Source organism: Entelurus aequoreus, linkage group LG16 (assembly GCF_033978785.1).
Source record: "Entelurus aequoreus isolate RoL-2023_Sb linkage group LG16, RoL_Eaeq_v1.1, whole genome shotgun sequence".
In the NCBI taxonomy this organism is placed as follows: Eukaryota; Metazoa; Chordata; class Actinopteri; order Syngnathiformes; family Syngnathidae; genus Entelurus; species Entelurus aequoreus.
In genome coordinates this window covers 36,873,959-36,890,885 of record NC_084746.1, presented here as the reverse complement: position 1 = coordinate 36,890,885, position 16,927 = coordinate 36,873,959, and the positions used below count along the sequence as shown (strand labels likewise).

The 16,927-nt window shown below is 40.0% G+C and overlaps 2 protein-coding genes across 2 annotated transcripts in view; one reads left to right on the top strand and one right to left on the bottom strand.

Moving 5' to 3' along the window:
• Nucleotides 1-16,927, bottom strand: part of vwa5b2 (von Willebrand factor A domain containing 5B2) — a 43,181-nt gene that overhangs the window by 1,108 nt on the left and 25,146 nt on the right. The window contains exons 8-21 of the mRNA XM_062022767.1: nt 16,922-16,927; nt 16,743-16,853; nt 12,637-12,839; nt 8,472-8,586; nt 6,768-6,944; nt 6,461-6,665; nt 6,087-6,400; nt 4,316-4,535; nt 3,905-4,231; nt 3,698-3,835; nt 3,226-3,354; nt 3,102-3,152; nt 1,054-1,165; nt 35-158 (exon numbers count right to left, since the gene is read on the bottom strand). The exon at nt 16,922-16,927 is cut by the window's right edge and continues 171 nt beyond it. Of these exons, the coding sequence (XP_061878751.1) occupies nt 35-158; nt 1,054-1,165; nt 3,102-3,152; nt 3,226-3,354; nt 3,698-3,835; nt 3,905-4,231; nt 4,316-4,535; nt 6,087-6,400; nt 6,461-6,665; nt 6,768-6,944; nt 8,472-8,586; nt 12,637-12,839; nt 16,743-16,853; nt 16,922-16,927 (2,232 nt within the window). The remainder of the gene's footprint in view (nt 1-34; nt 159-1,053; nt 1,166-3,101; nt 3,153-3,225; nt 3,355-3,697; nt 3,836-3,904; nt 4,232-4,315; nt 4,536-6,086; nt 6,401-6,460; nt 6,666-6,767; nt 6,945-8,471; nt 8,587-12,636; nt 12,840-16,742; nt 16,854-16,921) is intronic.
• The window catches only part of prss56 (serine protease 56), a 67,780-nt gene continuing 55,216 nt past the window's right edge, over nt 4,364-16,927 (top strand). The window contains exon 1 of the mRNA XM_062022768.1: nt 4,364-4,634. The gene's annotated coding sequence lies outside the window, so the exon portion shown is untranslated. The remainder of the gene's footprint in view (nt 4,635-16,927) is intronic.

Sequence of the window (16,927 nt, the reverse complement as noted above, 5' to 3'; positions counted from 1 at the left end):
GCTTAGATGTGATGCTGATGACCCAATGACTCACCAGGGGCAGGTAGTCTGATGCTTCATTATCAGGTTGTTTCTCAGTCTCTGCAGAGAGGCAGTGGGACTTGAGAGGAACCTGTCTTCCTGATGAAATAGAGGATCTGAGTCTGCCAAGCGGAAACCTGGAAGATTTACAGTGACGTTTACAGGTATCCAAATGTGTCCTGCCTTGAAACTGCATTGAATGGCCACATGAAATACACCTGCTCTATGAGACCTATTAGACTTATTATACAATGCATTTGCAGCGCTTCACTTTTTCCATATTTTGTTATGTTACAGCTTTATTCCAAAACGGAATAAATAATTTTTTGTTCTCAAAATTATTGACAATGTGAACACATTTTTCATTTTTTTTTGCAAATGTATTAAACATAAAAAACTTCTAAAAACATCACATGTATTCACAGCTTTTGCTCAATACTTTGTTGATGCAAATTACAGCCTCAAGTCTTTTTGGTGGTGGTGGCAGCATCATGCTGTGGGGATGTTTTTCAGCGGCATGAACTGGGAAACTCGTCAGGATAGAGGGAAAGATGTACAAAGACATCCTGGAAGAAAACCAACACTTCCCATCCAATCGGATGGGTCTTGAGAGGTGCTGCGAAGAGGAATGGGCGAAACGGCCCAAAGATAGGTGTGCCAAGTTTGTGGCATTGTATTCAAAAAGACTTGAGGCTGTAATTTCTGCCAAAGGTGCATCAACAAAGTATTGAGCAAAGGCTGTAAATACTTTTTTTTTTACTTTTAATAAATCTGCAAAACAAAAACAAAACTTTTCTCATTGTCATGATGGGGTAGCGTGTAGAATTTTGAGTACAAAAATGACTTCTATTTTTTGGAATAAGGTCATTTTGATGGAAATGTTATAACATAAAATGTGAAGCGCTGTGGATACTTTCCGAATGCACTGTGAGCAAAATGAACTAAACTGTTGATGGTGTTGACGTGGCCAGTGAGTGTAAGTAAAGCATTAACAACAGTGTGCCATTTTATTGGATGGGTTTCCAAGCTTACCTCGTGCCAAAGAAGCTCTCCATTGACTTGCTCTCTATAGATCTCTGAGAACGTGTGGACGAGGGGCCCGTTGTTGCTGAGGCAGCAGTACTGGGGGCATTGCCCCCGACATCTGAAACAGCAGCAAGGTCAAATATGCATTCAGTAATAATTAGGGCTGTCCTGATCCAATATTGATATTGGATCTAAAAACTCCTATATAAGCAGTCCTGCAGCGTGTTTACTTGTGCAAAGATTGACAGCAAGTTAACAGCTAAATATTCTCCAATAAGCACACGAGTTTTATCTTCCCTTGTAATTTAGTGATGTTATTTACAAAAGGTAAACATGGTAGGCTACAGGCTACTAAGAGCTAGCAGCTACTCTATGTAACAGCTAAGCTCACTAGCTCGACATATTAGACTTATTATACAATGCATTTGCAGCGCTTCACTTTTTCCACTTTTTATGTTACAGCCTTATTCCAAAATGGAATAAATTATTTTTTGTTCTCAAAATTCTTGACACTGAAAAAATGAGTGTCCTTAATTGAACAATTATGCAGTCTAAGACATGACATTTGTCAATATGAACAAGTATCAAATAATTATAGTTGCAAAATAATTACAGATAAACAGACTCCAAGGCAGAAGCGTATTAGAAAGTATCCAGTAACGAACGTGTCCGCATCATTCAACTGCTTGCGTCTTGCCCTTAATTTGATTGATTATTGTGACCACTAGGTGTCGCCAAAACACAAATTAACACTCCACTTGAAAAGCATAAATCTGTTGTAAGGTTAGTGTTTTAATCCCAACCATAGTTCTTTTCCATAATTCAAGTATCTACTTTAACACTATAAGTTTAGTGTTTTTCATACCTACAATCTGATATCACTAGATCAAACCTTGTCTAACAGTTCACACTACAAAATAAGTAGTATGTACTATGATTCCTGCTGATATTGTATCGGCCAACACCCAAGGCTCCAATGTCGATATTGTATCAAAAGTGAAAAAGTTTTCTTATGACACCCGAAGTAATAATAAAGAAGTTTGCCAAACATGCTTTTAATGTTCATGTTATTTATGTGGATAAATTACGGCCGCAGTTGACCCACCGCCGTCTCCAATTTTATCCGTGAGCCGGCACAAATTCAGTAAGTAAATTGGTCTGGAGCGCTGTATTTATCCATCCATCCATCTTCTACCGCTTGTCCCTTTCGGGGTTGCAGGAGCCTATCTCAGCTGCATTTCGGCGGAAGGCGGGGAACACCCTGGACAAGTCACCACCTCATCACAGGGCCAAAACAGATACAGACAGACAACATTCACACACTAGGGCCAATTTAGTGTTGCCAATCAACCTATCCCCAGGTGCATGTCTTTGGAGTTGGGAGGAAGCCGGAGTACCCGGAGGGAACCCACGCAGTCACGGGGAGAACATGCAAACTCCACACAGAAAGATCCCGGGCCCGGGATTGAACTCAGGACCTTCGTAGTTATAAAATACAAATAGCCTATGTTGAGTCAACTCTGATATTACCACCATCTGGTGGCCAACAACAGTAACTTAACAATTAATTGTACTTACATGGTAAAACAACAGAGCATTTACTTTTAAGTCCCAATCCAAACAACCTTCCCAAGTCATGGTGCAGGGAAATAAAAAAATCAAGAAACATTGTCACACATAACACAACCAGCTCATTGAATATTGTGAATATTATAAAATAAAAAAAACGTCCAATCAAAATAAAGCAAAAAACTAAATGACACCCAGTTAAATCCATTACAAAGGATGATGGGAAAAATGCAAAACACTCCACACTTATCCATGTTTGGTGCATTTTAGCTGCTTGATATTTCTGATTGATTAAAAAACTTTAAGGAGGTTGTCACGAAAGTTTAACTTTCACATACTCTAAATGACCAATAATAATAAGCATTAATTATGTCGCCACCCATTATATTATTATAATAATATATATGCGGCCCCTCAGTCAAAATGTTTGTACACCCCTGCACTAGAGGTAAGAGAGAGGACATGTTTTGGGACAGTAGACTTACTGGAGTCCCAGGATGTAAGGCTTTGAGGTGAGGTAGGGGTGTCATCTCTGTCTGAAAGATACAAAAAGATGGCTGATCATCTACCATCTTGGCAAAGGAAACCGTCGTCATCCATTTTGTCTACCTGTAGAGTTAAATGTGTCCTCAACCTCCTCACAGTCTCCACTGGCAGGTCGTCTGCCCAGACCTACAGAGTAGGTTTTTTGCTTGCGACTACCTGAGTGCGACCGGCCACTGCTCCTCACAAGTGTACCTAAACACAAAAAGGGTATTGTAGTTTGCTGTGGTGTCAAAGTGCACAGTACTCTGCACCACGTTGAGACCGGTTGTTTTTTTTTACCGTTTAGTTCGCTGAATAATGTATTGATGTAAAGAGTTCTGGCACAAAAAACGAACGCCATTTCACCGATTTTAAACTGTGAGTACCAGTAAATAGTTTACACCAGTTATTCTCAAACTGTGGTATGTGTACCACTGGTGTTACGCCAAAGAATCACTTGATTAAAGTAATGTTTTTGGTTTCCTATATGAATGAAAAACATGCAGGACAGCAAACTACGACTAGAAAATGATGATGATGATGATAGGTGTCACACCTGTGTTTTGGACATCCATACTTTCCTGGAAGCCTCTGTTGGGGTTGCTGTCAAGGATGGTGAAGGCCGTGTACATACAGGTGACACTGCAATGCTTGCTGGTCTGGATAGCCTTCACACGGTATCGCTTTGCTGAACCTAAGAAAGTACAGTAGCAGGTATACAATATGTGCGTTATTGTAGATGAATCGGTCTATTGAACCTAACCGTGCTCTGTTTGGTTCTCCCGCTCTGCCATTTTCTCAAAGTCTCTTATGACGGAGCGAGCGGTGAGCTGGTGAACGATCTCCTCCCAAGATTCCCTTTCACTTCCTCCTCCACTTCCCACCACTGTGGCACTCTTGTCTTCAGGCACCCAGAGGTGGCTCAGGTTGACGGTGACCTCCCAGGACACGGGTCTGCCTCCTAGAAGCCCGTGAATGAGTGAGCGACATTGACCCGGTGGAGGATCCTCCAAAGAGACGGCAGTGAAAAGATACTCTGGGTCTGTGAAGTTATCCCAGTCGAGAGGAGAGGCGGGAAAAAGGAGTCCGCCTGTGGGTTGAGGAGAAAAGAAAGAGAAACTTAGATAGCAACATGAAAGGAGAAAAGGGATTTTGTACAAAAAAAAAAACTCACTGGAATCATTCAGGCTTCTGTGGGACAGTACGTCTGCTGGCTTTGATTCTCCGTCACTTTCATCCAGCCTCCCTCCCAGAGTTTGGTCGAAGGAGACCCTCTCCAGAGCTCTCCTGAGGCGATGCATCTCCATCTCACCTTGCGGCGATGAGAAGCTTCGTGCTGCCATGGTTGAACGGGCCAGCGATTTTTGTCTCCAATGAGGTTCTTCAGTACAACTCTGGAAAGTGGAATCGAACAGTTGGTATTGGCAATTACTGACATGTCGGGGATGTCTGAAGACTTTGTCAAAGTGGGGCCCGTGGACCACCGGGGGTCAGTGAGTAATTTATGATGCTGGTTGACTAGACTTTATACATTTTAGCATATATTATATATTTTTACAGCTTTATAAATTATATGTAGTTGTAAAAATATATGCATGTATTTTTATATATATATATATATATATATATATATATATATATATATATATATATATATATATATATATATATATACAATTATATATACATTATATTTGTGTGTATGTATGTATGTATATACATGTTGTGTATATATGTATATGGAGAGGGGGTTAATCATTTTTGCAATGCAGTCTGCTGAAAATGATAGAAAATGCCACTCGACATAGGAACTAACGCTGTGGTCAAAGTTGGAATTGCTACAAAACACATTCTAAGATAGACAACACTCGACTGCCGTCTGGCGGCTAACCTGTATAATGCACCCCCCCTAGCTGGTCACGTTTCAAGTGATAAGCCGTGACGAATGGGCCCTTCCTACTTTCCGCACACAAAGAATCCAAATAAAATATACCGTAAATTTCGGACTATAAGACGCTACTTTTTTCCGACACGTTAAACCCTGCGGCTTATAAAAGGGTGCGGCTAATTTATGGAATTTTATTCGCAGACGGCCATTATGCAAATAGTTTTTAAAATAAAACAAGAAAATATACTGAAAAGGTGCTATTGTCTGTGCTATGGCACCATCTTTTGGATGAGTTCGCTCACTGCAGGCGCTGCAGTGTCCTTCTATTTAGTGCTTTCAACCGGAAGTAGAAGTGCCGTTCTGTCTTCTAGCCGTCCATTTCATTTCTACTCGTGTGGACTCTTCATTCACCACTCCAAGCAACGTTTGTACATTTTACAAATATAACCAAAACTGTTTTTACTTACTAAACTGTCCCATGTGTGATGTCTGGAGTGGATATTTGTAATGTAATCAAGAGAGCGTTGTTAGCATTAGCTAATATTCTAACACGTTTATGAGTGTGTGTTAGTATTATTAACTTACAATGGCATTCTTTTTGTATTGTTACAGTTTCACAAATTCCTCAGTAAATTTACAAAAAGTTCTGGAATCTCTTTAGCTGATTGGATTGCTAGCTTCCTCAGCTTGTGGGTCCACGATGATGACTTCTGTTTTGTTTGATCAGCCGTTTTACAGGCACTGTTTGGAAACAATTAAGGTATATTAATAAACATTCATATAATCTTTCTGTGTAAATAACACATTTCGCAACATATATATCTGCAGCTTATAGTGCGGTGCGGCTAATACATGTAAACATGTTTGTTCCCTACAATTTAGTGGGTGCGGCTTATATACCGCTCTATAGTCCGGAAAATACGGTAGAAATACAAATACTTTTGTTTTTGGACCGCTAGTTCAGAGGCTCCAGTGCTAATGTACAGCAGGTGGTCTGCAGGCGTTTTTGAAGTCTTGACGCTAACCTACCAAACGACTCAAACCAAGACAAGCCTACCTTTTTCATGCTGCCGTGCGGACTCTCAGCTGAGAGGTTCTCCTGCCATTCTGAGTCAGCCCAGCGAGACAAAGACGATCTCGGTTCTAGAGCGGGCATCTTCTCAAGACCTTGTGGTAAAGATCCCGTGTCCAGCAGCGGAGCGGAGTCAATGGGGTCAGGCGGACAGGCCCTGCTCGTATTGTCCGAACTTGACGAGGCCTGCACGTGCGTAGGAGGACTGCGCTCGCTACTAAGGGAGCAGTGGGTGAGGACATACTGCTCCTGGATGTAGGAGCTCTCCTGAATCCTTTTCCGAACATCACTGGACCAGCCTAGGTAGTAAATAGAAGTGGTAAACGCTATAGACAGACAAGGAACTTATTATTACTGACCTGTGGGGTCAGCATCTTTGGCACAGGAAAACTCATAGGAGATCTCTCTGGAGATCTCCCTCAGCGCCTCCTCCAAGTCATTACCTTCCGAGCAGGCAGCTGCAGGCATGAGTTCCGAAGTAGGAGGCGAGGTCTCATCATTCGACTGGCAAAAAACCGAGCCAATGGAGGCATTACGTGTACCTTTATAGGCCCGCTCTTGACACTAAAACATACAGTTGGTGGAGTTAAACGTTGGTGTACTGTCCATAGATACTGACATTTTCTACATCTCTCAACATTCACACAATGAACGTGCCTGGTGTACCTTGGCATTAAATGTTGTCATGTCATACAGCGTGCAGTAACCAATAAGGCGATTCCCCGGGTAGAGGGGAGGTATTTCATTTGGGGAAAGAAGGGCCTCCACATTTTCGGGCAGGTACCAGTCAATCCGCACATCAGTCAGCACAGGTTCAAGGGCCTTTTTCAGTGACTTGATGAGCTGATAAGATAGTTACACATCATGCATGAGTGACACATGTGTTCATACAAGGGATGTTCCCAATTGATGAAAACCTGAATTTGAGGGCGAACTGTGATATGTAAGAAGGCTGACCAACGTTTAGAACAGGCATGGGCAATTATTTTGACTCGGCGGACCAAATTTAGAGAAAAACATGTGTCTGGGGGCCGGTAGATCTATTTTTAGGAACACTAATACAAAACCTCACAGTAATGTCTGATTAAAAGCTAAAAACGTTATGACAGACTGCCTTAAAAAACGGAATGGAATTTTACATATTTTTACTGAATGAGACACCCAGAATGTACATGAAAATAAAGAATGTGGGATTTACAATATTAACTATCAACAATAAAACACTGAATATTGACAATATATGAATATCAGACCCCCTCTCCATCCACATATTTTACAATCAACAAAAATGCAACAAACACACCCAAATATGAACGTGAAGGGTAAAAAAAAACCCCACCTACAATCTGTTATATCTGATATGTCACTAAGCTTCAGAACTTTGTTGTAAAAATCTCCTTCCGCGTCTGTCCCTGACACCCACATTTCAGGCTGGCCGCTCTGGAAACACTGTGGAAACGCACCCCACCCACACTGCTTGGTGCCTCGTCTGAGCTGCTGTGACTTAGATTACCATAGTAACTAATTAGATGACCATAGTAACTAATTAGATTACCATAGTAACTAGTATCATGCAAAAGCGCAGATTCCAACCCTTGAAATACTCTGTATAGTTCAAGACTTACAGCCATTTGAAAACATCACAGCACATCATAATGGCAGCTACAGTTTTGATGTTAAAGGTCTAAAAAGATTATTTGGGAATATACGGCGGGCCAGATTGAAAAGCTTAATGCGCCACATGCGGCCCACAGGCCTTAATTTGCCCAGATCTGGTGTAACAGGTTCATCCTTGTCCTCCAGTGATAATGGTATTTAAAATATAGTTTATTTGCCTTAATGGAGGTGATTATTGTAAACTTTGGGGAGAATTAGCTGCCAGCCACTTGTCAGCCGGGGGACTAAAAACACATACAGTGTCAGTCAGAGGAGATTGACGTTTGTGATCATCATTAAAAAGGCATTGATCGGGACGGTATAGCTCGGTTGGTAGAGCGGCCGTGCCAGCAACTTGAGGGTTGCAGGTTCGATCCCCGCTTCCGCCATCCTAGTCACTGCCGTTGTGTCCTTGGGCAAGACACTTTACCCACCTGCTCCCAGTGCCACCCACACTGGTTTAAATGTAACTTAGATATTGGGTTTCACAATGTAAAGCGCTTTGAGTCACTTGAGAAAAAGCGCTATATAAATGTAATTCACTTCACTTCACTTCACTTGATCGACAAATGCGATCACATACTTTTTTTACAGAAATCGTCCGATACTGATCAGTGGCCGATCGATTGGCACATCACTAGCTTATATATGTGAATGTTTGTATTCATTCAGCAATGTCTATACATTACCCCACAAGGTGGCAGCGATCCTGACCTTTGGCTGAAGTCGTTCCCCATCTTCCAAAGTCTCTGTGGTGCCTCCTGTCAGCTTGGCCACGCCCTGCAGGAGTCGCCTGCAGGCTCGGGGACCCAGACCTAAGCCAAAGCATCTGCATCACAACACAAGAAAGGTACAATCACTGCACTTCCTACCAGACACCAGATGTGTTTAAAATAGTGCACTGCATCATACTTGAATACTTCCAGATGTTTCTCCTATTTTGGTTGCCGTATTTAGCTATATTAGAAGGAATGTCTATTAGAAACTGCGTTTAGCGCGTTCACTACATTTACATGACTAAACATATTTTTACTTTGAAAAAACATGCTCTATTTTTCATAATTCTGCAACATTTATACGCCACAAGTGAAACAAAGTCGATCAGTTATGTAAGTATATAGATTTGAAAGGAAGCAAACCAAAATCTGAGAAGAAAGTCGGTCCACCAGCAGCATACTAATGAGCTATAAATGGAGTTATTGTATATTACCCAGGGAGACTTTTATTGCCGAGAGCACTTAAGGGGATTAATGGGCGGGGCTGAAATTTACTCCAGCCCTTTGACGTTCGTCTCCTTCTGCACACACGGTCTACTCCACAAGTGTCAAACTCGAGGCCCGGGGGCCCGATCTGGCCCGCTTCATCATTTTATATGGCCCGCAAACACCTGGAAATTATAATGCGTCAATTAAGTACTCTATATTTTCTTACTAAATGTATTCATTTTTCAATTTACAAAAATACATGTACTGCATGAAATTGCATACCTTTTTAAGCTTTACTCTTATCCAATACTGCAACAAATATTATATTATCATACTTTGCAAACAATTTATTTGTCAAAATAAAAATAAATGCAAAAATATATGCTTGACTTATGATTTCAACCCATGTTATCCATCAAATTGTACATTGTAAAAATGACAATAGGTTTTACGGTAAAATCTACGGTGGTTTTTACAGCATATTACTGTAAATTGAAAACTATTTTACCAGATTTTTTTTTTTTACGGTAAAGTTCTGTCGACTGAGCTGTTAATTTTGTACCCTAAAATCTAAAGTTAATGTAATTACGGTAAAAACGGTACCACATTTTTTATGGTAAAAAATTGGCAGCTCAGTCGCCAGAATAAAAAAAAAGTGGTACTGTTTTTCCATGTTTTAAAAAAAAATTATTGTAAATTTTACAAAAAAATTCCAGTGGCTAAGCTGCCATTTTTTCTGTAAAAAAAACAGTGGTACTATTTTTCCCATTAACAGTAATATGTTGTACAAACCACCGTAGATTTTACAGTAAAGTCCTGGCGACTCAGCTGCCAGTTTTTTTCCGTAAAAAACAGTGTTACTGTGTTTCCTTTTACCGTACAGTGGGAAGGGGATTCATATGACCCCATTTGTTGTTGTTTATTGAACTGAGGGAATGCACTATCCACTTGAGCTGCCAGACAAATGAGGAATATCTTAAAATGTGTTTTGTGGCAGTTCCAACTTTGACCACAACGTCAGTTGCAATGTAGAGTGGCACTTTCCATCATTTTCAGCAGACTGCGTGGCAAAATTATTACCCCCCACCTTCCTCTCACGTGAGATCCACCCAGAAATGGATGCAGCCATATGAGTCCCTTACATACTGTGCTATATTGTAAAAAAAACACACTTGACATTTGACAGTACAATTCTGGTGACTGAGTTTTACAGTAAAATATACAGATTTTATTTTACAGTTCACGCAAAAAAATAATAATCCAACCCCTAGGCAAATTCCTATATTATTTGCTGTTACAAGCAGCCTTTTGATGGAAGCCGTAAGTGCGATGTGGCCCGCAATGAAAACGAGTTTGACACCCATGTTCTACTCCATTTCTGTTTGCTTTATTGTAAACACACAGCGTGAGTACATTTCTGTCTCAAAGTGTGTGTTTATGGCTGGCCCAAAATGCACAGTTGTAGATGACCACAATGTATGCCCCTGGGCAATATAGATGGATGAAACAGAAGACCGCTGATTCCCATGCCTGTCCGTAGGACCCCAACGCAGAGAAGAAAGAATAAAAATAACAAAAAGCGCACTCAAAAAGTGGTGAGAAAAAACAATTAAGGACGCACACAAAAAGTATGGAGAGGAACAATTAAACACTACACGGCAGCGACGGGACAGAGCCGCAGGAACAATGAGTGTGAGTGGAGCAAGAGCAGAGGAGATGAACAAGACTGGAAGGGTGAAGCATCAGGAATCAACAGGCACAGAGGGAATAGACGAGAGAGCTTAAGTAGTCAGGAAGGAAATAGGTATCAGGTGACTCCGTCTTCTAGCCCGAAAACCAGGCACTGGAACAAAAAGCAGACATTAGGCCCTTTTCCATTTGGTTCCTGTAGAAGTGTGTGGTTTGTGTTTCCACCACATTTCACAGTTCAAGGTAGTTTATACAAATCATGCTGATGACGTATGGATGGTGGTTTGGTTTATTTCTACACTTATACCATGTCAATAAACAGACAATATTAGGTCAGAGTTATTTTACTAAAAAGTAAGTAAATGAAATACCAAGCAATAATATACAAAAGGAGAATACTTAAAATAAAGTGTACGGAATTGTTCATAAAAAGTCAGGCTTTTGTCCGCAATGTCCAACAGTCAGAAAGTCGTCCTCTCGGTAAATGATGGATTCATGAGGGTCCTTTTGGTCCATTTCGGCTGTAAATAATATATAAATAATACATGTCCGTGTTTATCTGTAAATAACAATATATGAATAATACATATTAGTGTTTTTCTGTAAATAACAATATATAAATAATAAATGTCAGTGTTTATCTGTAAATAACAATATATAAATAATAAATGTCAGTGTTTACTGTAAATAACAATATATCAATTATAAATGTCAGTGTTTACTGTAAATAACAATATATCAATTATAAATGTCAGTGTTTTTCCTTTTGGTCCATTTGGCTGTAAATAATATATAAATAATACATGTCATTGTTTATCTGTAAATAACAATATTTAAATAACACATGTCAAGGTTTATCTGTAAATAACAATATATAAATAACAAATGTCAGTGTTTATCTGTAAAAAACAATATATAAATAATACATGTCAGGATTTATCTGTAAATAACAATATATCAATAATATGTGTCAGTGTTTATCTGTAAATAACAATATGTAAATAACAAATGTCAGTGTTTATCTGTAAATAACAAAATACAAATAATAATGTCATGGATTATCTGTAAATAATGTATAAATAACAAATGTCAGGGTTTATCTGTAAATAACAAATTATAAATAATAAATGTCGGGGTTTATCTGTAAATAACAATATGTAAATAGTAAATGTCACGGTTTATCTGTAAATAACAATATATAAATAATAAATGTCAGGGTTGATCTCATGCTGACAACACGAACACATAGGCTTTAGCGTTAGCATTAGCATTCTGTTCACTGGGGTTAAGGCTAATAATGACAAATGGAGTGTCACTGACTAGTTTTACAACATGTAACAAAGTAAATAGGTGATAATTAATGTTATTTACCTTTGTTCCACTCATGTGCAGCCTCCTTTTTCCCAAAATTTGTCCAACAAAGTCAGCGTAGGAAGCAGCTAAGATAGCTGCTTCGAGTGTAAATACGTTTAAAAGAGTCTGTCACCTTCCCATATCTTTGCGTATCGAAATGAAGTTTGTAAAAATAATCCAAAACAATAAACTGCATATATTTTAAAGACTACGGCTGAGTAAAAACACTGCAAAATAGCTCCACTGATCAGGGTTCTTCAGCACAAAGATGCCCCACAAAAGTTCCTGCATTTTAAAATCTCCCTTTGTTCTTCTTTCTCTTTGTTGTCAAGCTTGTTGTAATAGAAATACAAGATTTAAAAAATAAACAAGTCGCTGCGTATATTCCAAAATGGTGGTCATGGCTTTGAAAAACACGTTTTAGGAAGCCCCCAACTGTGTTCAACCAATCAGCGTTCGACAGCCCCCCAAAAGGTTCCTGGTTGCTTGAAAAAGTCCCACCGAGCTAGGAGGAACTCCGAAAGGTTCCTGAAGAACTAAATCTACCCGGGTAGTTTTTGGTGGAAACACAGGGGGAACTTTATTTACCCGGGTAAGTTCCTGCGGTGGAAAAATACCTAATGCCTCCATACCTGCCAGCGCACGTGTTCCTCCGGACCAGCTCTAAAACGTTGCCCACGTTGCTGATGGACCCGTCTGTGATGATGAACACCTGGCGAGGGTACGCCTGCTGCATGGGCTGCTGGTACACCCAGGACAGCGCCCCCATCAGGTCGGTGCCTCGCATGTCAGCTCTCATCTTCTGGACATACTCGTACGCCTGCATCAGCGTGACCTGTGGCAGAACATGCTGTCAGAACTCTGCCAATAGGTGAGTAAGCACATTTTATATATAAATCACTTTTCACGGATCAAATGACAAAGCGATGTTTAAAACATAGGTGAAGTAACACAACAATTCAATGAAAACATCATAAAAAGGATACAAAGGTGATTAAAAATGATAGTTAAAAGGTGCATTAACTAAAAGCTTTATTAAAAAGAGAAGTTTTCAAATGTGCTAACTTCACAAACATGAGAGTAACATGCTAACTTCACAAACATGACACACCATGCTAATTTCACAAACATGAGACTAACATGCTAACTTCACAAACATGAGACAAACATACTAACTTCACAAACATGAGACTAACATGCTAACTTCACAAACCTGAGACTAACATGCTAACTTCACAAACATGAGACTAACATGCTAACTTCACAATCATGAGACTAACATGCTAACTTCACAAACATGAGACTAACATGCTAACTTCACAAACATGAGACTAACATACTAACTTCACAAACATGAGACTAACATGCTAACTTCACAAACATGAGACTAACATGCTAACTTACAAACATGCTAACTTCACAAACATGAGACAAACATGCTAACTTCGCAAACATGAGACTAACATGCTAACTTCACAAACATGAGACAAACATGCTAACTTCGCAAGCATGAGACTAACATGCTAACTTCACAAACCTGAGACTAACATGCTAACTTCACAAACCTGAGACTAACATGCTAACTTCACAAACATGAGACTAACATGCTAACTTCACAAACATGAGACTAACATCCTAACTTACAAACATGCTAACTTCACAAACATGAGACTAACATGCTAACTTCATAAACATGAGACGAACATGCTAACTTCACAAACATGAGACTAACATGCTAACTTCACAAACATGAGACTAACATGCTAACTTCACAAACATGAGACTAACATGCTAACTTACAAACATGCTAACTTCACAAACATGAGACTAACATGCTAACTTACAAACATGCTAACTTCACAAACATGAGACTAACATGCTAACTTCATAATCATGAGACGAACATGCCAACTTCACAAACATGAGACTAACATGCTAACTTCACAAACATGAGACAAACATGCTAACTTCACAACAATTCAATGAAAACAACGGGGGCAACATCATAAAAAGGATACAATGGTGATTAAAAATTGCAGTTAAAAGGTGCATTAACTAAAAGCTTTACTAAAAAGAGAAGTTTTGAAATGTTTCTTAAAAGAGTCAACAAAGTCAAGATCACGGAGGGACTGGTGCAAGTTGTTCCAGAGTCTGGGAGCTGTAGTCTGGAATGCCAGGGTTTTAAAATGACTTTTGGGGATCTTTAGAAGACCCTGGCCTGAAGACCCTGAAGAGTAGGGGCATAACAAGTCAGTGATGTACTGAGGGGCCCCACCATGTAACTGAAGAGTAGGGGCATAACAAGTCAATGATGTACTGAGGGGCCCCACCATGCAACTGAAGAGTAGGGGCATAACAAGTCAGTGATGTACTGAGGGGCCCCACCATGCAACTGAAGAGTAGGGGCATAACAAGTCAGTGATGTACTGAGGGGCCCCACCATGCAACTGAAGAGTAGGGCATAACAAGTCAGTGATGGGGGCCCCACCATGCAACTGAAGAGTAGGGGCATAACAAGTCAGTAATGTACTGAGGGGCCCCACCATGCAACTGAAGAGTAGGGGCATAACAAGTTAGTGATGTACTGAGGGGCCCCACCATGCAACGCATGGAAAGTCAGGACTAAAATCTTCAACTGAATTTGCCTGGAAGCCAAAGAAGACTGGATCAAATGGGGGTGTCATGGACTGTTCTGGGTGCACCGGTCTAAAGTCTGGCAGCTGCATTTTGTACCGTCTGAAGTCTCTTTAGTGTTGACTTGTTGAAAAGAGTGAAGAGAGAATTACAATAGTCAGTACCAGATGAAATGAAGTGTGAATGATCATTTCCAGATCCAATTTTGACAGCAAATTTCTCACTTTATAAATATTTCTGAGGTGATAAAAACAGTTTTTGGTCAGTTGAGGACTGTGATACTCCTAAGACTTGGACTGATCCAACACAAGCCCAAGGTTTCTGAAGCTGCTTTGAACAGATGCACCCAGGCCACCAAGGGAGTTCTTGATCAGGGGGATCTTTTTATCGGGAACAATTATCAGAGTTTCCCTTTTGTTAGAATTTATCTGGAGGAAATTTGAGGACAACCAGTTTTTGATACATGATACGCATTCCAAGAACTCAGATAAAAAGTGAAACTTTGAATTAGGTTTGTACGGTATACCGGTACTAGTATAGTACCACGATACCAATTAATCATATTCAGTACTATACCGCCTCTAAAAAGTACCGGTCCCCGCCCCCTTTTCTTTTACAGGCATGATGGCGTGTCGTCACGTCGTGATATTGCTGGTTTTACGAGCAGAGGAGCATGTTCACACACGGAGTACTTACAAGCAGACACAGTGTGTAGACAGAAAAGGGAGAATGGACTAATTTTTGCCTAAAAACTAAAGATAAAGGTGATGTTATAACACTGAAACACCCTCAGGAAGAGGTACTTTAAGACATTGCTAGCTAGCTAATGTCCAGCCGCAGTCTGCAGTGTTTTAGCTACTTCTAAATCACTAATCCTCGCCTCCATGACGACAAATAAAGTAAGTTTCTAACAAGTACCATTATCACTGCAGGACGAGGAATAGCTAAACATGCTTCACTACACACCGTAGGAGGATACAATAGCTCACCGGCGTCACAATGTAAACAAATGCCATGGGTGGATCTACAACTGACATCCACTGTAATGATACCAAGTACAGGAGCGTATCCAGTCGATACTACTATGATTACATCGATATTTTATTAGCATCACAAAATCTTTTTTAGTTTTTTTTTAAATTTATATCATTTTTATAAACTCAGGAAATACGTCCCTGGACACATGAGGACTCAAATTATGACCAAAGTATGATTGTTACCTACATTTGTGGTATCATCCAAAACTAATGTAAAGTATCAAACAACAGAAGAATAAATGATTATTACGTTTTAAAAGAAGTGTAGATAGAACATGTTAAAACAGAAAATAAGCAGATATTAACAGTAAATGAACAAGTACCACTTGTCCCTCATAATGTTGATAAAATAATAGAATGATAAATGACACAATATGTTACTGCATACGTCAGCAGACTAATTAGGAGTCTTTGTTTGTTTACTTACTACTAAAAGACAAGTTGTCTAGTATGTTCACTATTTTATTTAAGGACTAAATTGCAATAATAAACATATGTTTAATGTACTATAAGATTTGTTGTTAAAATAAAGCCAATAATGCCATTTTTGTGGTCCCCTTTATTAGAAAAGTATCGAAAAGTATCAAAATACATTTTGGTACCGGTACCAAAATATTGGTATCGGGACAACCCTACTCTGAATCATTGAAGGAGCATAACAGTTGAATATTATCTGCAGATGGTAGGTGATTAACAATCACAAAGCCTGCGCGGACATAACCTGCGACATAAATGGACTGTCCTGATATCAGGTGCCCCAATTACACAGCCAGGGTGGAAAGTGATTGAATAAGACTTGGTGTAATAAAGCGAAGGTAAACATACATCAGCACCTGCCTTGCTGGAGGGCTGAACATGCGTAAAAGGTCACCATATGGTCAGGCTTGTGAAAATACTGTGTGTCCTCGCAGACCCTCGCCTGGATTTAACCTGATACTCTGCTGCTAAGGCAACCCCAGGACGTGACCTATTGCTTGATTAGAGACCGTCAAACAGAGCGTCCTGCACGCTTGAAAAACATCTGCCGTCAGGAAATTCAAATTCCCCTTGAAGTGATGCACACTTACGTCGGTGCAGAGCTTGCTGGCCGTGAACAGAGACTTGACGTTGGTGCCGAAGCCGACGATGTTGAACAAGGTGCCTGCAGGGAGGCTCTTTAGCGCGACCGCCATTGCTTCCTGTGGGGGAAAAGCATCTTGAAGGTCTGTCCGCACCAAACCTTGGCAGACTGGCTGCTTGAGGTCACCTTCAC